This window comes from Grus americana, chromosome 3 (assembly GCF_028858705.1).
Source record: "Grus americana isolate bGruAme1 chromosome 3, bGruAme1.mat, whole genome shotgun sequence".
In the NCBI taxonomy this organism is placed as follows: domain Eukaryota; kingdom Metazoa; phylum Chordata; class Aves; order Gruiformes; family Gruidae; genus Grus; species Grus americana.
The window spans coordinates 930,742-951,318 of NC_072854.1; the positions used below are offsets into that span (position 1 = coordinate 930,742).

Below are 20,577 nucleotides of genomic sequence, written 5' to 3' on the forward strand. Positions count from 1 at the left end.
GCTCTTACACAAAACAGGAGCAACGGGTGGCGCAATCCGAGCAGGCTGGCATCGGTGCCCCCTCGGCGCAGCAGCGGGAGCCCAAATCCCAAATCCTTGTCTCTAAACGTGCGCAGCCCGTGAGGTCCCCCCACCCCGAGCGCGTCACCCGGTAGGCGATGCGGAGCCGCGCTTATATGAACGCGTCATCAGCTGCGGCGCCGCGACGCCAGCGGGTCCCAGCCGGCCGGAGCCGCGGATGAAGGAGGCTGCAGAGGCGCTTTGAGATGATGCTCATTCCTTTATTGGTGTCACTGCCAGTTTTCTGACGGGCGCTGGCGCTCTCTGGTCCGTCCCAGCACTGGCTCAAAGCTACGTTACAGCACGTTGCGGAGGTGTCCGTCCAAAGCCAGAGGGAGCGGGTGACTAACGACCTCTCTCCATAGGGTATGTATAATATATATATATTTATAATATGTCCTGTATATTCATATGTATAGAGTGACGAGGATGGGCCACCGTACGGTAAACTTTTGATTTCTAAATAAATCACCAGAGCAACAGGCACAAAAATTTGGTCCTAATCAAGGCCCTCACCTTGTCAATTGATCCGAACCAGACCCGAACCCACCCCCTCGCGGGGAGGAAAAATAAAAGTCCAAACCTGAAACCCAAAATAACTAAACAATGAAACAACATAAAAAAAAAAAAGCCCCAGCCCAGCCCCGTCCCCCCTCTGGGATTTGCCCCCTGTACAGTCACATCGACGGTGAACAGATCCCTTGGCTACACGCGTGCGCACTCACACCCACCTACGCACACTCATACGTAAATACACGCGCACCAACATACAAAGACCAGAGAACATTACAAATATACATCTGAGGTTGCTGCAGCGATGCAGAGAGGCTGCGGAGCCACCCGAGGCGGAGGGAAAAATGCCGCCACGAGCTCGCCAGGTCTCAGCTCAAGTCGGCGGCGGCTGCTCCCGGCCTTGCTCGGGGCTTGTGCTGAGGACGCCGCGGCGGAGAGACGGACCGAGGGCACGGGAGGTCGCCAGCCCCACGCGCACGACAGATGCCTTTACAAGCGGCACTTGGGCGTCGAGAGCGGCTCAGCCCGTCCTGCGCTCTGCTGCCGCGTGGATCCCACCGTGACCACGGTCCTGCTGGACCTGGACCTGGCCTTTGCCGGGACACGGATGAGGACCAACGCGTTGGCCGTGGGAGACCGGCGTGGACGCGATGCTCCACGGCCGGGGGCAAGCCGGGGGAATGAGGGCACCATCAGCTCTCGAGCTTTGTTTCCCGTGTCCTGGGTAGAGAACGGAGGTAAAGAGGCTGCCACTGGTCCACCACCTCGGGGCTCCGCGGGCTGCTCATCCGGCTGAAGATGAACTCGGGGCAATTAGAGAACAAGGAAGGAAGGAAACTATATCCCTGCAGGCCACCCCGCAGACAGCTTCTCCCCTTTCTGCGGTCTGTGCTTCCTGACCCTGACTCCCAGACGCCTTCCTGGATCCCAAACACAGCGCCGGGTCCCTCCTCCACCGTGTTTCACGGTGCCAGAGCCAGCCCGCTCCGGGGGACGCGCGCGGACAACCCCCCGGCTGCTGGCGGTACCTGCGGCCAGAAGGACCTGACCCACGCCGTGGGAGGGACCCTTTCTCACCCCTAAAACGCCCTTCTTCCTCCCGCACCCTCCTCCCCGGGCTGAGGACAGACCAGGGCTGGCTGCTGCTCGCAGGGTTGGCTCCGTCCTGGGAGCGACCTACACCTTCCCAAACCTCCCACGAGCCAGCTGCGGCGCAGGAGAAGGGGACAAAGATTTCAGAGAGACAGAAGGTGTCACGGGGCACCGGCGGGGAGGGAAGGTGGTGGCAGCGGGCAGCGATCGAGAAGATGAGGCAGGACGGTGTTAGAGGGGACGGGGAGAAGGTGCCGCGGCGGAGCAGGGGCTGTGCCGGGAGCTGGGTGGGAAGGTCCGTGGATGCCCCGGCCCGGGCACGTGGAGCACGCCGACGGGACGCTCCTGTCGCGTGGGACTCGCACTGCGCTCACACAGACACCGCTGAGGGTTCTGCTCCCGAGGGTTCTGCTCCGTGTCTGTGCCTCCTTCCCTCCCCCACCCCAGGTCCCGTGTGCAGGAGTCGTCGAGGCGAGCAGTGACCAGTCCTCCAGCAGAAGAAAATCTCTTTGTGGCTGGAAGAGGCCAGAAGACAGTCCCTACCTGCAGTCTTTGCAGATCTGCCTTCCCAGGACGGGCCTCAGCACCGTTCCTCTGCCCACCCGTACGCTCCCACGTGAGCCGGGCGGTCGCTCCCTCAGTCACCAGGATCTCGTCAAACAAACAGCTCTCCCCGCCTCCGCACATCCGCACGCCATCCCAGGGAAACCAGAGCCCGGCACTGCCAGGGACGGTCTTCAACAATACCCACCCTCCCTCGCCCCGGCCGCCGACGGCTGAATCCCACCGAGCAACGGCTGGCACCTACGCGTGCCGCTGCCTGCGATGGCTTTCAGGTCGCCGGAGCGGCTTTACGGCTCACCCCCCCTTACCCATTACCCGTTTCACGTCCAACCCTCCACGACCCGTGCCATCACCAGGAAATTTCTCCCAGCTACGAGGTGACCTCCACGTGGTGTGACCCAGCCCGGAGGAGAGCCATGTTGACATCACTCCTCCGGGCATCGCCGTCTGCTCCTGCGTTTCTTCGCTGCCTTTAGTTGCCAGGACGGCGGACGCTCAGCCCTGCTTTCGCCTCGGCGGCACCGCTCCCCAGGCGACGAGTGCCTTTGGGAGGGGACGGAGACCTCCATCTCCTGCTCTTGCTGTACGGAGTCCAGCCCCCACTGAGTCCACGCTGGGAGCGAGCTGGGTGCCGGGCGGCTGCGCAGGGCAGAGCGTGGCAGAGGTGAACGTTCGGGTGGGTTCATCGGCGAGCCCTCTCTGTGGACGGAGCCGGCGTTCCTGGAGCGACAGCCGTGCCCAGAAGTCAATGAGATGTCACTGCTGCCACCGGCGTCGATGCAGGCTGGAGAGTCCCTCCGGGGCTCTGACAAGCCCAGCCCGAGGTGCCACCACCACGAGCTCTCCAAATCCTCGTAGAAATCGCCAAATTCCCGGGGATCCAGCGAAGCAAACGCAGCACCAGAGTCCAGGGCTGCCTCACCTTCTGCCAAAGCCACCGGCGAGGGGCCGTGCCCTCTCCTGCCTGCCCCGCGCAGCACGATGGTGAACAGTGGTGCCCACCCCGGCGGCGTCCCCGTGCCCTGGCCGTGCGCGGGAGCTGCGGCGTGGGGAGGGGCGGGAGCCGAGCGTGGTGCCCGCTGCCAGCCTTGGGTGTCCTCCAGTCCGAACGCGCCTCCTGACTCTGCGCATCAACCACTCCATAAATAAATACGTTAAATAAATAAAGTGACAGATCCGGATCGGGGAGGGGGGGCAGAAGGAAGGAGGGGGTGGCTCCCCTCGCCCCGGGGGGCTGTTTGTGAGCGTCTCACACAAACACACGCGCACACAAAGTAGCTGAAGACAAAGACGAACTGGGACCGGTGGAGATGCTGCCGGCTGGGGCCCCTTCTCAGCCATCGGCGGGGCACAGTCCTCGCTGCGAGGCGGTGCGGGGGACGAGGGGGTCCAGGACGTCACTTCTGAGCTGGCATCGTGGCGGCGCGCGGGGAGCTGGAGGCGAGGGACGCATGCGTGGTTGAGGACGGCAGTGACCGCGGCGTCTGGCACCTGGATGGGGGGGGCGAACAGAGAAAAACTGGTTTCCTTCTCCTTCCCCTTCCCCCGCACCCCGCTCTCCCCGAAATCCAGCCGTTCTGTCAGTCGTTTGCTGCGCAGGCAGCACCAAGGGACACCCAGCGCGGGGCAGGACGACGCCGTGTCCTACCATCTGGGATAGATGTGTGCCAGTGAATCCCCGACTGGTTTGGGTGGGCAGGGACCTCCCAGCCCACCCAGTGCCACCCCTGCCATGGGCAGGGACACCCTCCACTAGCCCAGGGTGCCCAAAGCCCCATCCAACCTGGCCTTGAACACTGCCAGGGAGCCAGGGGCAGCCCCAGCTTCTCTGGGCACCCTGTGCCAGGGCCTCAGCACCCTCACAGGGAAGGATTTCTGCCTCACATCCCATCTCCATCTCCCCTCCTGCAGCTTCAGGCCATGCCCCTTGGCCTGGCACTCCCTGCCCTTGGCACCAGCCCCTCTCCAGCTTTCCTGGAGCCCCTGCAGGGACTGGAAGGGGCTCGAAGGTCTCCCCGCAGCCTTCTCTTCTCCAGGCTGAACCAGCCCAACTCTCTCAGCCTGAGGTCTCCAGAGCAGAGGTGCTCCAGCCCTCGCCTCATCTCCGTGACCTCCTCTGGCCTGGCTCCAACAGCTCCGTGTCCTTCTTGTGCTGAGATCCATATGATGATATATGACATCATTGTATTTTTGGCAGGGTGAGGTTAATGGTTGGACTTGATGATCTTAAAGGTCTTTTCTAACCAAAACGATTCTGTGACTTTATGATCACCCTGCTTTTAATACTCGTCCACCAATGCAACGTCAGCCATATCACACCCCAGCCGCTCACGGCCAGTTTCCACCCCAAAAGGAACAGGGGTCTCGCAGCTTCGCCTGCCCCAGGCCCACCCGCTGCCCTGCACGGAGCATCCCGGCCGCGCCGCAGCCCCCACGCATCCCCCCTGCCCACCGGTACTCACCAGGAGCGGGACTTCCTCACGCGGGAGGCCGCCGGCCGCTCCAGGAGGCTGTCCAGGTGCATCAGCCTCTCCAGGTGGAGAGCCCGGGGGTCCTGCTCTGCCGGGTCCCTGCTCCGCTCAAACTCAAAGATGGCAGGAGGGGAGAGGTCCAGCTCCAAGAACATGATGTTCTCAGCCTGCAGCAGGGCAAAGGGAAGACCAGCACGGGGAGTCACTGCATGGCAGAACATGGCACCAGCTCTGGCAAGTCCACTCTGCTGAGAGATGCTGACGGGCACGCCGGGGAGCTGCTGCAGCCTCGGGGCGGGCTCCAAACTGGAGCCCAGGCTCCCTGCTCTGCTCAGGCTCTTCTGGTCTTTCCTGGGACTGAGTCAGCAGGCAAGGCCGAATGTCCCTGTCCTTTCAAACGGCAGGAGCTGCCAGAGCCAGTGAGCCAGCAGCTCAAGGACCAGCTGAGAGCGTGGCCACCAATCCTGCCAAGTGGGAGGATAAAGCTGGCAGCTTGATCTGACCTATCTCAAATCATCATGAGCTTGTTTACTCCATCTTCTCTCCCACTGTTCATCCATCCATCTGTCCATCCATCCACTCATCCATCCATCCATCTACTCATCCATCCATCTGTCCATCCATCCATCCACTCATCCGTCCATCCATCTGTCCATCCATCCGTCCATCCATCCATCCACTCATCCATCCACCTGTCCGTCCATCCATCCACTCATCCATCCATCCATCTGTCCATCCATCCATCCGTCCATCCATCCACTCATCCATCCACCTGTCTGTCCATCCATCCATCCACTCATCCATCCATCCATCCATCTGTCCATTCATCCACTCATCCATCCATCCACTCATCCATCCATCCACTCATCCATCCATCTGTCCATCCATCCATCCACTCATCCATCCATCCATCCACTCATCCATCCATCCATCCACTCATCCATCCACCTGTCCATCCATCCATCCATCCACTCATCCATCCATCCATCCACTCATCCATCCACCTGTCCATCCATCTATCCATCCACTCATCCATCCACCTGTCCATCCGTCCATCCATCCACTCATCCATCCATCTGTCCATTCATCCACTCATCCATCCATCCACTCATCCATCCATCTGTCCATTCATCCACTCATCCATCCATCCACTCATCCATCCATCTGTCCATCCATCTGTCCATCCATCCATCCACCCACCCACCCATCCCATCTCTCCATCCCATTTAACCAATGAGTTCCAGTCCCCCCCGGCAGGCACTTACACGGTACCGAGGATGAGATCCCATGGCCATGGCCACGCGGGCGTATTGGCTGATGGGTCTCTTGTACCCCACAGCGGAGGTAGGCCGCTTCTTCATTTGGTTGCTGTTTCTAAGGAATAAATGAAGAGGAACATTTATTAGAGAATGCAAATAGCCACTAAAGCCGCATCCGAACAGTGACGAACAGAGCTCGTCTACAGTGAGCGAGGGGTGGCCCCTCCTGGTGGGGCTTGGCCCGGAGATGATTTCCACCCGTAGGCACCTGCAAGCATCCCTGGGTCCCTGATGCCCCCCCAGCCCCGGGGACATCCCTGCCCCACACGCAGCGGCGGCGTGCCCACGGGTCGGCAGCGCTGGGGCAGAGCGTGGGTCGGGGCCGGGACGTACCCTCCGGTGGGCACCAGCGGCTGGAACTTCCACTGGTCCTCCTCACCGTCGAAGTACAGGCGGTTCATGATCTTGTTCTTCTCTTCTGGTGGGATGAAGTTCTCGATGATCAAGTACCTGAGGGAGTGACCGGCCAAGAGAGAGACGGAGCGAGAGCAAGGGGGTGGGAGGGAGCAGGAGAGGAAGGAGCCAATGGGACAAGTGACGGAGAACAGGTGGGGAAGGGAGAGGGATGTCAGGAAGAGAGGGAGACACGGGGGAACGGGAAAACATCCGGCAGATGGGAACATGGTGGAAAGGGAGAAGTTGCAGCAACAGATCCAGCCGACAGGGAGGCGAGAGAGGCCGGAGAGGGCGGGCGGAGGGACGTGGTCATCAGAGAGGAGCCGAGGCACTCGGCAGCTCCGCGAGCGTCCCCCCGGGCAGAACCGCCCCCCCATCTCCTCCCCGCGCCCGCCCGCTCCCCCCGCTGCCTGCCCGGAAGGCGAAGGAAAGCTCCGTGATGCCACGGGCACCCCCCGGGGAATCTTCTTCCCCACGTTTTTTGGGGCAATTTGAGCAACTGCAGGAAATCGTTTGGAGCCGACGCGTTGCTCCGCTGAGCTGCCGGCTTTGAATCGTGTTCCAAGGGAAAGGCAGCGAAATCTGAGATGAAATTTTGTTTCTAGCAAAAGTAGAAATATTTCACTCTGAGAACGCTAAAGTGCTCGTTTACGCCTGGGTGGGGGTTTCTAAAGATCTCGGGATAAGATTATGGGTTGAAGCGGGACCAAACCCGCTGAAGGCGCTGGGACCCTCCTGGAGGGAAAACGCTGCCCGGCTTTGCTGGCTGCCACCGTCGGTGCCGGGAGCTCCCGCAGGGCTGGGGCTCACCCCGAGCGCCCCCGAAGCCGCTGTCCCTCCGCCGCCCGTGCTGGGGCCGCAGCGGGTCCCCGGGTGCCCTCGGGGGACGCTTACCTCCGTACCTCGGCCACAGCCCGCGCTGCTGCTGCGCGGCCATTCCTGGTCGTGTATTTTCTGCTTTTTCACCTTTCTCAACAACTTTTTAATGCTCGTGGGTGCAACTCACCCAGCTCAAGAGGTTTAAACACGTTTTACACCTCCTGCCACCGCTGCCAGGGTAGGAAACGCTCAGCTGTCCCCGTCAGCGGGTGCGCTGCTCCCTCCAGCTGCACACCCCAGCTCCGCTCTCTGCACCCCAGCTCCGCTCTCTGCACCCCAGCTCCGCTCTCTGCACCCCAGCTCTGCTCTGTGCACCCCAATTCTGCCCCGCACGGCTACGCCTCGGCGCGGGGGGACGCGTGATCACCTACTTGAGCTTCAGCTCCCGCGTCTGCTCGTTCTGCGCCTCCTCCAGGTCCTGGCGCACGCGGATGTACTCGTCGTGCTGGTCCTGGATCTCCGCCTTCACGGCCTGCAGCTTGGCGTACAGCTGGGGGAGAGGAGCAGCCCCTCAGCGCCGCGGCTCGGGGGTGCGGCGAGCCCCGGGGCTCCGGCGGCCGCAGGGATGGTCGGCCCCCGCCTGCCGCGCTCTCACCTTCTTCAGCTTCTTGGTCTTGATCTCCACCTCCTGCTGCAGGGAGGTGTACGTCTCCCGCAGCTCCATGGTCTCCTCGTCCCGCAGCAACATCTCCTGCTGCATCTCCCGCTCCCGGCGTTTCTGCAGTGCAGGGGAAATGCTCGGAGCCGGGAGGGGGCAGCCGGCCCCCCCGGGACGCCCCCGTCGCCCCCCCTAAGCTGGGTCAGCCCCCCCCCCGCGCCGTTACCTGCTCGGCTATCTCCTGCCGCTTCAGCTCCAGCATCTTCTGCTGCTCGTTGGTGTGGTCCACGATGGTCCTGCCGCCGATGAGCAGCTTGCTCTCCATCGCCTGGGGGGGCACAGAGCGGGATGGGGGGGGTCAGAGCGCGGGCCCGTAGGGTTTGCCCCAGGCCACCCTCGCCGGGTGGTCACCCCCGTCCCTGGCCCCTGTCCTGGGCACCCCGTCCCCACCCTGGGCACCCTGAGCACCCTGAGCACCCTGTCCTCACCCTGGGCACCCCATCCTCACCCTGAGCACCCCATCTACACCTTGGGTACCCTGAGCACCCCGTCCTCACCCTGGGCGCCCCATCTGCACCCTGAGCACTCCGTCGTCACCCTGAGCACCCCATCCTAACCGTGGGCACCCCGTCTGCACCCTGGGCACCCTGTCTGCACCCTGAGCACCCTGTCCTCACCCTGGGCACCCCATCCTCACCCTGAGCACCCCATCTGCACCCTGGGCACCCCATCCTCATCCTGGGCACCCCATCCTCACCCTGAGCACCCCGAGCACCCTGGGCACTCCATCCTCACCTTGGGCACCCCGTCTGCACCCCGGGCACCCCATCCTAACCGTGGGCACCCTGTCTGCACCCTGGGCATCCTGCCCTCACCCTGGGCGCCCCGTCTGCACCCTGAGCACCCGTCGTCACCCTGAGCACCCCGTCCTCACCCCCGGCTTTGGGAGGTGGGAGCTCCGCTGCAGCGCACGCTCCGGTCCCCAGCTGCTGGGGAGGGGGCTGCACACGGACACCGACGAGCTCGGGGTCGGCTCAGCACCGCCGGGCACAGCGGGGGGAGCAAGCATTGTGCCCCCTCTGCAGGGACGTGGCACGGGGCCGCTGGCACAGAGCCCGGGATGTTTCGGGTCCCGCTTCCTTCCGCACAGCTGTGAGCCCGCGGGACGCTGCAGATGTGCAGCAGCTGCCAGCAGCGGGGACCCAGCCCCAGCCGTGCCGAGCCGGGCGGGGGGCTCTGTCCTGAGCCCCCTGGGACCTGCGGGGGGACGCGCTGCAGGGAACCGCCCCCGCCCGTCCATTCCACCCCCCTCATCCCACCCTGTCCCACCCCGCCCCGTCACCCGCACCCCGTCACCCGCACCCCACCCCAGCTGTGTTTTGCCTCCCCGGGGGAAAGGGGCTCCCCCGTCCCACGGCTGCACTCGCACACCCCCTGTATCGGTGTACGTGCACACACCCACGTATGCCCATGTCTGTGCACAGCCACACCCCCTGCGCACACACATGTGCGTGCACACTCCTACGTGCATGCCCAAGAGTGCCGAGGTTTATGCTCACGCTCACGCACGCTCTCCTTTACCCCATGCACACGCACGCTTGTGTACAGCCCCCGTGCACACACGCGTGAGTACACTCATGCACGCACATCCCTGCGTGCTCGTGCACACACACATTAGCACACTCATGCATGCACACTCGTGCGTGCCCGCATGCGTGCACATGATGTGCCAGGTATGTGCACATGTTGAACACGTGTGCACGCGCATGCCGGTGCGTGTACCAGTGCTGAGCGTCCGTGCACACTCGTGCAGGAGGTGAGCACACCACGTGCGGGGGTGCACACCGCATTCACCGGTGCCGCTGGCACGTGCCCCTGGGCAGGGCTCTCCCCGGGGGTGCTGTGCCCCCCGCTGCACCCCAGCACCACGCATGGACGGGCAAACCGGTGACCCTGTTCACACGGCAGCTCTCTGGGCAAGACTCTGTTTTCCCTATTTTCCCCTGTTTTCCCCCATTTTCCCCTATTTTCCCCTTCCTGGCCCCGTGCAGGATGGCTGCGGGGGCGCGCAGCGTGGGGCTGTAGGGGTGCGTAAGCGGCCCCCACGGCACCCGTGGGACAACCCCCACGTCCCTACCGCCGTTTCCCACCTTCCCCCGCCCCCGCGAGACCCTCGCGGCCACGGGGTGCTATGGGGCGCGTCCCCCCAGGGGTGCCCCATCCAGCCCCCCGACCCTGCTGCACCCCCAGACCCCGGGGATTCCTCCTCCCCGCCGCCTCCGGGTGGGGGCTTTGCCGCGAAGGCACCGGGTTGCGGAGGTGGGGGCCGAGACCCCCAAGGGCAGCCCTCCCCCCCCCAGCCCCGTGCTGTCCCCTGCCAGGGCTCCCAGGGGCGGCCGGGCCGGGGGCACTGGGGTGCTACGGGCCCCTCGCCCCTCCTCCTCCTCCAAAGCCGCTTCTCAGCTTTGCACCCCGTGCCGGCGAGCGTCCCCTGTGCCCCGCGGGGTACGTCCCGCCCCGGCAGGACTGGGGGGGCCGGGGGGGGCCCGGGGGGCCCAGGCGGGCGCTGGGAAGATCCTCGGCCAGGGCACCGTGCTGCCAGCCCCCCCCGCGGGGGTCACCGCCGGCTACCGCCTTCGCCGCGGGATTAAGGGGATTCTTAGGGCTGCCCTTTCCTCCCTGCCAAAGCATTTATTGCCTCTAACGAAGACGACTCCCAATCTTCTTTAGCGCGTGGGACAGATTGAATGCTAAGCCTCTCACGGGAACTCGTTTCCGGCACCCAAATCACTTCCCCGGCACTTTCCCGCCCGCTGACCCCGGCCTCGGCACCCGGCAGAGCGTCGGGCGAGGGGTCCGGAGCAGCTGCACCCAGCGCCCTGGCAGAGGGTCCCCCGCAGCCTGCCGCTGCGGCACGGCCCATCCGCCCGGGCGCCAACGTGCACATCTGGGTGCCAACGTGCACATCTGGGCTCTCCGAGCTCGACGCTGCCCAGGTGTCCCAGCCAGACGGTGGGGCCAGGCCCCGGCTGTGCCGGACGGCAGAGCCCACGTCCACGAGTGTGACGGCGAGACGGGGTCCAGCCCACGTCACCTGCACGCGTGCGGGGCACCCCATGCCCCCCCAGGCGCTACGGCTGCCTTTGCCACCGTCACTACCGAGCCGTTAAACGGTGAGCGGGTCGCAGGGCTCTTCTCACGCCGGCGCCTCCCTGCCCGGCCCCGCTGCGTGGCAGAGCTGCCCACGAGCAGCCGGAAGCCCCCCAGTGCCCCCCGCAATGTGTCCCCCCCCCCCGGCAGGCGCCGGGCAGCGCCCAGTGGGGCGAGCGTCGCTCCGTCCCTCCGTCGCTGGCGCAGGGGGAACTTTTGCCTCCTGGGGCGATACCTCGCTGTGCGACTGCACCCGTACCCCCGCGGCCGGAGGGCCCCGGCGTGCGGAGCGGCTCCGAAGGCCACCGAAGGGGATGCGGCGTCATCCCGCCTCTGGCCCTGCCTTGTTACTCAGCAGTTACAGGACACGCGGTGGCCCCGAGCCAGCACCGCTGCACCGTGCCGGACAAGGAGACCGCGTGGGACGGCTGCCAGCGACAACCTGCACTCCACCGCGGCGGGGGGCACCGGCTGTGAGGAGCCCACCTCCATGCCGAGCATCCCGCTCCACCAGAACGCGCGTCATGGCACATCCGGCGTGCCGGCCCACGACCGGTGTCCCCCGCCGCGGCTCTGCCCCAGCGGCACGGCCCAGCGCGAGCCCACGGGTCTCTGTGCAGGCTCCCAGGCACGGCCACGCATCCCTGGGGCTGCAAAACCCACGGCTCTGGCCACGGAGGAGGCTACGAGAGCATCCCCCTGCTCAGCCCCCGAAATCCCCGGCAGGGACCGACACCCCAGGCACGTCCCCGCCTGGAGGGCTCCGTGCCAGGTCTCCAGCCCGGCCACCGCGGTGACAGAGGGGCTGTGCCGGAGCATGACGCGGCGGGTCGGGGTGCCGGGGCTCCTTCCCCACCGCCGGGACTCTGGCCCCAGCCCCGCGCTGGCCCCGCAGCAGCCCTGGGCAGGCGGGAGGGGGTCAGGACCCCCCAGCCTCGCCGGGGGCAGGAGCAGGGCAGGGGGGGCAGCGCTGCAGCCCTGGACCCCCGGCACGGCTGCCCAGGGCTGGGCTGGGGCTGCCGGGGCCCCCCTCGTGCTCAGCCCCGCGCCCCTGAGCATCCCTGAGCTGGTGGCTCGGAGGGTGCCGGTAACGTGCCCCCCACCCACCCCGCTCCGGCTCGGGGGTGCCGGGAAGGATTTGAGGAGGGGAGGGGGCACGGGGTCCCTGCGGAGCTGCCAGGCCCTGCCCGTCCCCAGCAGAGCCCGGCGGGCTGGGCAGGACTGGGGGGCTGGGCAGGACTGGGGGGCGGGGGGGGGGCAGGCGGTGCTGCGCACTTGGCCCCAGCCCTGGGCGTGTTCCCGGGGCCACCGGGGACGAATCTGCAGCATCACTCCCCCACCCCGCCGCAAGCTGCTTTGTTGTGCCGAGGGGGACGAGAGCTGAGCGCAGCGCACTCGTGCCACCAGTGACCCCGTGGCCCTTCCCACCCCGCAGCCCCAGGAGCTCCCACACAAGGGGCCCGTGCAGGTCCACGTCTGAGGGCAACCCCAACCCCAACCCACCACTGCACGGGAGCACGGGGCTGCCCTTGGGCACCCTGCTTGGGCACCCACCTTGCTTGGGCACCCACCTTGCTTGGGCACCCACCCTGCTTGGGCACCCACCCTGCTTCGGCACCCACCCTGCTTCGGCACCCACCCTGCTTCGGCACCCACCTTGCTTGGGCCCCATTCAAGCACCCCACGAGGGGCTGGAGGCAAAGCAGGTCTTCCCCCAGCATCGCTCGCAACGGTGCGTGGCGACACGTACCTTGTACTTGGTGGCCAGCAGCTCCGTGGCCTCCTGCTCCTTCCGCAGATCCTCTATCATCTTCTCCTTCTCCTGCAGAAGCTTCTGCTTCTCCTCGCTCACCAGGCTGTGGTCATCCTGGATAGCGGCTTTCTCCTCTTCCAGCCTCTCCTTCTGCTCCTTCAAGTAATTCTCCATGTTCTTCTCCAGGCCGTCCTCATTGTCGTCCTCCCCTTCGTTCTCCGTGGCGCTTTCTCCATCCACTGCTTTCTTCCTCCGGCTGCTCCTTCTCCTCTTCTTCCCCAGCATGCCACGCTTCTCCAGCTGGGCCTTCAGCCGGACAATCTCCTCCTGAAACTCCCGCAGCAAGGTGTCCTTGGGGTCCTCGTTCACCCGGGGCTTGTTCTTGATGTTCTTGGCCCTGTTGGCGAACCTGAGGGTGGAGAGGCTCTCGTCGTAGCTGTGAGAGGCCGGGCCCAAGGTGGCCACCATGATTGTCTTGGCGTTGCCCCCCAGGGAGTCCTGCAGCAGGCGGGTGAGCTTGGAGTCCCGGTAGGGGATGTGCGTGCTTTTGCCGTCCACGAGGGCGGAGATGACGTTGCCCAGGGCGGAGAGGGAGAGGTTGATCTTGGACGCTTCCTTGGGGCGCTCTCCGTGGGCCCCCATTTTGCTCTGGCGCTCGCTGCCGGCCAGGTCCACCAGGTTGAGCTTGCCCACGCGGATGTGCTCCTCGCCATCCGGCCCCGTCTCGCTGCACTCGATGGTGATGAGGAAGATGGCGTGGGAGCGGGAGCTGTGCTCGTTCATGTTGGTGCTGCCCACGGACCGCGTCTGGCTCCCCAGGTTCATCACGTGCTCGATCTCCTTGACGTTCTTCGTCACGAAGGAGGAGAGGTCCTTGATGTACACCCCCGTCTCGGGGTTCTCCTTCAGCTCCAGCTTCTTGCTCTGGTCCTTGGCGAGGAGGTCCCTGATCTCCTCCTGGTAGATCTCCAGGTACGAGGCCCTCACCAGGTACTGCTGGTTCTGCGAGCGGGAGATGTGGGTGAAGATGTGCTCGAAGGAGATGGGGATGATGCCCCGCTTCTCCGGCTCCGCCCAGGCCCCCTGCATGGTGTAGGTCTTGCCGGTCCCGGTCTGGCCGTAGGCGAAGATGGTGCCGTTGAAGCCCTGCAGCACGGAGTCTATCAGCGGCCGGACCGTCTCGTCGTAGAGGTCCGCCTGCTTGGAGCTGGCGTCGTAGACGGCGTCGAAGGTGAAGGTCTTGGGCAGCTCGCCCGGGGCGGCGCGGGGGTTTCGGATGCTCACCTGCCCCAGCTTCACGTCCAGCTCCAGGACGCGCTCGTAGCCCGCAGCCTCCTCCTTCCTGCTCATGGGGCGGCACCGGGCCACCACCTTCAGCGCCTCGCAGCCGCTGCGGGACTTACCGGCCATGGCGGCGGCGGGCGGGGCCGGGCGGCGGGCGGCGGCGGCGGCGGCGGGGGGGGAAGAAGAACCGGGCGCGGGTCGGGGCACGGGGGGGCTCAGCCGCGCCGCCCCCGCAGCATCCCCCGGGCCGGGGCCGGGGCTGGGGCCGGGGCCGGGCGGGGGCCGCGGGCGCTGCCGGGGCGGAAGGTGCGGGGGGCCGGGGGGCGGCGGGGGGGCCCCGCCGGGCGTTCGCTCATGGCAGCGCGGCCGCTGCGCCCCGCCCGTGTGCGGGGACGGGCAGGGCGGGCAGGGCGGGCAGGGCGGCTGCCGGCGGGGGCGGGCAGCGCGGCTGATTCGCTGCCGCCCTGCACACACGCACACGCGCCGGCACACGCACACGCACGGGCAGGACGCGGGAGGGGGGGCGGGGAGGGGGGGAGGGAGCGCTGCCGGCCCCGGCCCCCGCCCGCCCCCCGCCCGGGCACGCCGGGAGCTGTAGTCCCGCCTTTGTGTGCGGCCGGGGCGGGGGGCGCGGGCGGGGAGCGGGCTGCGGGGGGCAGGGGGTGCCAGAGGCAAGGCAGGGGGCGGGGGGGGTAAGGATGCAGGACTGGGGTGCAGGGTGCAGGATGCAGGATTGGGGTGCGGGATGGAGGATGCAGGATTGGGATGCAGGATGCAGGATGCACGACTGGAATGCAAGATGCAGGACTGGGGTGCAGGATGGAGGATGCAGGACTGGGGTGCAGGATTGGGGTGCAGGATGGAGGATGGAGGATGCAGGACTGGGGTGCAGGGTGCAGGATGCACGATTGGGGTGCAGGGTGCAGGATGCAGGATACATGATTGGAATGCAGGATGCACGATTGGGGTGCAGGATGGAGGATGCAGGACTGGGGTGCAGGATTGGGGTGCAGGATGGAGGATGCAGGATGCAGGACTGGGATGCAGGATGCAGGACTGGGGTGCAGGATTGGGGTGCAGGATGGAGGATGGAGGATGCAGGACTGGGGTGCAGGATGGAGGATGCAGGACTGGGGTGCAGGATTGGGGTGCAGGATGGAGGATGCAGGATACAGGACTGGGATGCAGGATGCGGGATGCAGGATGTAGGATTGGGATGCAGGATACAGAATGCAGAACTGGGATGTGGGATGCAGGATTGTGATGCAGAATGAAGGGTGCAGGATGTGAGATGCAGGATGCAGGATGTGAGATGCAGGATGCAGGATGTAGGATGCAGGATGCAGAATGTGGGATAACAAATGCAGGACTGGGATGCAGGGTGCAGGATGCAGAACTGGGATGCAGGACGCAGGATGCAGAATGTGGGATACAGAATGCAGGATTGGGATGCAGGATGCAGGATGTAGGATGTAGGACAGGGATGCAGGATGCAGGACAGGGATGCAGGATACAGAATGCAGAACTGGGATGTGGGATGCAGGATTGGGATGCAGAATGAAGGGTGCAGGATGTGAGATACAGAACACAAGATTGGGATGCAGGATGCAGGACTGGGATGAAGGATTGGGATGCAGGATGCAGAATGTGGGGTGCAGGGATGGAATGCAGGATGCAGGTTGCAGGATGTGGGCTGCAGGATTGGGATGCGGGATGAAGGGTGCAGGATGTGAGATGCAGGATGCAGGACTGAGATGCCTGATGGAGGGTACAGAATGCGCAATACGGGTTCAGGACCGGGATGCAGGATGCAGGGTACATGATGTGGGATGCAGGACTGCGGTGCAGGATGCAGAATGTGGGTTGCGAGATGCAGGATTTGTACGCAGGAAGCAGAGTAATTTTGTGGGATGCAGGATTGGGATGCGGGGTACATGATGTTGGATGCAGGATGCAGGAAATGGAGGGTACGGGATGTGGGATATGGACCGGGATGTGGGATGCAGGGTACCTGAGGTGGGATGCAGGATGCAGGATTGGGATGTGGGATGGAGGCCACAAGATGGGGGTTGCAGGATGCAGGACTGGAGTGCGGGATGCAGGGTGCAGGGTACCTGATGTGTGATGAGGATGCAGGATTGGGACGCAGGGTGCAGGATGGAGGATCGGGGAGCCAGGACAGGGCAGGGGGAGGTGCCCAGCCCCAGCAGTCCAGCAGGGACAAAGCTCTTTCCTCGGGCCTGGCAGCCAGAACAGGGATATCTCCCCCCACCCCATCTCCTGCGGGGCCAGGGCAGCATCACCCCTGCCAGCCGTCCCTGCTGTGTTTCGGGGTTGCTGGGCTGCCCCGGGCTCTGCCTGCCCCTCCCCGCAGCAAACCCTGGCCTCCGGGTCCCGGTCCCCGGTCCTGTCCCTCTGCCAGCCCCGGCCCGGCTGGCGTGGCCCTGCATGGGCTCGCTCGCAGCCCGCTGGGAATAATCCCCGGCGCCTTACAGGAGAGGCAGCCCGGGGCTTCGGTGGGAGATTAAACATTCTTGTGGTTAATCGAGTCTCAGCAGCCGCCCGTTCCCCGGAACCAGCGATTATCCCATAATTAATTAATTAGGGTATTTGCTGCCATACGCAGGACTGCCTGGTGCAATCCAAGTCCTCTGTCTCCAGGAGGAGCTTTTGGGGGGGGCCGGTCCCCTCCCCAAAGGCACAGCCCAGCCACCGAGGGGGATGGAGGCGATAAAGGAGGGTGTGATGGGGAGGGGGAGAGGGATGCAGCGGAGGGAGGGAGGGAGAGGGGATGGAAGTGGGATGGGGGGACAATGGAGGGGGAATGCGGGGGGGGGTGGAGATGATGGGGAGGGTGGAGGGGGATGGAGAAGGGATGGAGAGGGGATGGTGGGGGATGGAAGCGACAGTGGAGGGGATGATGGATGCAGCAGCGATGGAGGGGGGATGGGAGAAGATGATGGGGAAGGTGGAGGAGAATGGAAGGGGGATGGAGGAGGCAGTAGGAGGGGATGGAGGGGGGATGGAGGGGGCAATGGGGGGATGGAAGAGTGGGTCGGGGGTGGCGGAGGGATAAGGGGGGCACTGGAAGGGATGGTGGACACTATGGAGGGGGCGATAGCTGGGGCCTGGGCTGCCCTGAGGACGAGGACAGGGCACCGCAGGACTGGGGCATACCCTACACCGGGCTGCAGAGTGGGCCCGGGCAGCACCGTACCCCACGTCTGTGTCCGGGGGGTCCCACCGGGCTGTGATGCCACCTCTCCCCTCGGGCAGCCATGCCCCTGGCTCCATGCCCCCCCCCGCCTCGGCATCCGTCACCACCTGGCACTGCCCCACGGCACCACCCCATGGCACTGCCCCACAGCACCACTGCGGGACAGGGGTCTGAACCAGGGCCACCCCCCTTCTCCTGCCCCGTCCTGGGCAAGGGTCTGTGCACAGGGCCCTGCAGCTGCCCCACGCCACGGGCATGGCTGTCGGGTGGGGGTCAGCCCCCCCCGGGGCTGGTGCAGGTCTGATCATCCCGTCCCTGCTGCAGCCCCCTCGCCCCGGCTCCCTCCCAAATCCCCGTGCCGTGGGGCAGGGACCCCCGGTGCTGCCCGGCTCTGCCTGTGTCCCCGCAGCGGTGTCCCCAGGGTGGACGGGTTCAAGGGCACCGTAGCCCTGCAGCCCCCCGGCCATGGTCCCCCTGCCCCAAATCCCCCAGAGCTGGGCTGCGGTGGCAGGTAGGGGTGGGGTGACACGCAGGAAGCGGGTGATATTTAGGCAGCGCGTGACATAAGGGCACAGTGACATAGAAGGACAGAGTGACACGTGAGGAGGGGGTGACGTGCAGGGACACGGTGACATAGGGATGTGGTGACCTGTAGGGGCGGAATGGCTGCGGGGACACAGTGCCACGCAGGGCAGGGTGACACGCAGGGCAGGGTGACACGCAGGGCGACACGCAGGGCAGGATGCCATGTAGGACAGGGTGCCACGCAGGACAGGGTGCCATGTAGGGATGGTTCCTCGCCCGCAGGTGTCAGCACCGGACCGAGCCTGCTGCTGGTGCCCTCGGGGCTGACCCTCAGGGCGGCGGGGCTGGGGGGACAGCAGACCCTCACCGTGCCCCTCCTGGGCCAGCCCTGGGGTGCGCGGGCAGGGGCACTGTGGGGCACAGGGTCACCCACCCCACGGCAGCCCCCAAAGCAGCCGGGGCAGAGCCCTGAGCCCCCCGCTGCCCCCCACCCTGTGCTCCGCGGGGGGATACGTACGGGGGCCCCCCCTCACCGGCTTTATCCCATCCCTGTGCGAGGAGGGGGTGTGCGTTGGGGGTCCCTGGGGCAGCCCCGGCCGGGGGGGGGTCCCGGTGGCGTGGCCGGCGACGTCCCGGTGCGGCTGGTGGCGTGGGATGACGCGTGGGTGGCCGCGCGCCCGTGGGGGTGGATTGCCGGGCCCTGAGTCACGGGGTGGGGTGCAGGGTGAGTCCCGGAGCCACGCGGTGACTCACGGCCCCGCCGTCCCCCCGCGGGTCCCCGGGCAGGGTGAGGGGAGCACCCCCCCGCTCCCACCCACACCCCAGGGTTTGAGGGGCTCTACGGCCCCCCGGGGATGCCGCCCCCTCCCTCACCCACTGCGGGTACCGCACCGGCATCAGCGCCACGGCTGAGGTGGGGCCGAGCATCCCGGGGCTGGCTGGGACAGGGGACACGGTCCGGGTGGCACGCGGGGGGGGGGATGCCATTCAAGGGGTGACTGGGGGCCTGGGTCAGCCCAAAATGCTGCTGTCACTGCAGGGGGCTGGGGGGGGTCCTGGTTCCTGCAGCCTCCGCTTTTCTGTTCCTCTCCCATGTGCCCACGTCCCACGGACACCCCAGGACATCGCAGCCATCCCTCGGGCATCGTGGCTGCTGTCGGGACAGCGCAGACACCCCTGAGAGGCCGTACCCATCCCTTGGAAATCTGGCTGGCTTTGGGTACCACAGCCACCCCGGGACACCCCGGTCACTGCCGAGACACCATAGCCATCCCTGGGCCACCAAGGCTGTCCTTGGGACAGCACAGTCACCTCTGGGACACTGTGCCCCCCACCCAGGACACCGCAGGTGACCCTGGGACACTATGGCCATCTCCGGGACACCACAGCTATCTCCGGGCCATCTTGGCACCACTGGGACACTGCGGCCACCGCTGGGACTCCATGACCATCTCTGGGGCACCGTGCCACCCCTGGCCATCCCACGCTCTGCCCCATCCTGGTCACCGGTGGTCCCTGGCCCCCCGGGGTGCTCAGCGGAGGGGTGCTGGGGGCAGTTTGCCCCTGGATTTCTTCCCACCCCACGGCTTCCCAGGCCCTGCCCGTGCCAGGTCCCCAGTGCCGCCGTGGGGCAAGGCAGGGGCTGCCCACGCGGCCGGCGGCAGGGACGCAGCACGAGCGGCTGGTGCCCTGCTCTGGCCGTGCCAGGGGCCGTGCCGGTGGTCGGCATGGGATGGGATGGGAAGGGGCTATGGCCCCCGAAACCCCCACGTTCCCATGGACACACAGCCAAGCCCTGCTCCGGGGAGACGCTCCACACTGGGAAAAATGCCGGAAAACACCAAATGAGCCAATTCCCAGCCCTCAGGGGTGGCCGGGGGGAGCAGGGGAGGCTGCAACCCTTCGTCCCCCCCAGCCGCTGGGACACCTGGCACCCCCCACCCTGGGGCAGCCCCCCGGGGCGAGGCGTCTCCTGGGGCCGGGGGTCCAGGGCTGCCCAGGCTTGGCAAAGCCGTGGGCCAGAGTCGTTATGGAATTAACGAGGAGCAGGAGGGAAGCCCTGCCAAGCTGGGCAGGTTTCCGGCAGCGGCTCCGGCCAAATCATGCCAGCGTCGCTCGTAGCGAGGCCGGAGGCCGTGCCGATGAGGGTGGCAGCGATGGAGAGCCCGCAGCCTCCGGCCGCCTCCAGCTCGACACCCGTGGTGCGGCGACGGCGGGGCAGCAAGGACGGACGGGCAGCAGGGCCCTGCCTGTGCCGGGTGCTGGCCGGAGACGTGGCGGTGCCCTTCCCTCAGGCTGCCCTGGCCTCTCGGGTTCCCCGGGCTGCCTGGCCCGGGCAGCAGCATCAGCCAGAGCCGGGCAGACGTGGGAGGGAAGGGACCCCCCCGCCGGCCCTCCCCAGCTCGGTGGTGATGCTCTGTCGCTCGCGGGACCCTGCGCTCCCCGTCCCATCCCCTTCAGCACCGCGGGCTCTGGGGCGGTTGGGCCACCCCGGGCTCTCTGCTGGGGCCGCGCACAAGGGGAAAGGCTGCCAGGGGCACAACCCCGTCCCAGGTTGTCTCAAAGCTGCTCCGATCGCAGCCTCAGCTTGGGGCCGGGATGCAGAACGGGGCTGATGGCACTTGGCCTCCACCTCCTCTCGCTCGGCTCATCATCATCCTCACGGTCCCTCATTCCCAGGTCCCGGTGCCATTCAGCGCGGCTCGCTGCCACTGCCCAGCCCCGTCGCGCCGTCGCTTTGCACAAACCAAGGTTGC

The 20,577-nt window shown here is 66.1% G+C and overlaps 1 protein-coding gene across 1 annotated transcript; it reads right to left on the reverse strand.

Annotated features, from left to right (window-relative positions):
* Positions 1-277: 277 nt before the first annotated feature.
* On the reverse strand, positions 278-14,555 carry KIF3C (kinesin family member 3C). The gene is made up of 8 exons (XM_054822401.1): positions 12,793-14,555; positions 8,119-8,220; positions 7,890-8,012; positions 7,666-7,784; positions 6,353-6,469; positions 5,966-6,074; positions 4,692-4,867; positions 278-3,720 (listed from the first exon to the last, which is right to left on the reverse strand). Exons 1-8 carry the CDS (start codon positions 14,203-14,205, stop codon positions 3,627-3,629), a joined length of 2,253 nt encoding a protein of 750 aa, XP_054678376.1. The 5' UTR covers positions 14,206-14,555; the 3' UTR covers positions 278-3,626.
* Positions 14,556-20,577: the final 6,022 nt, after the last annotated feature.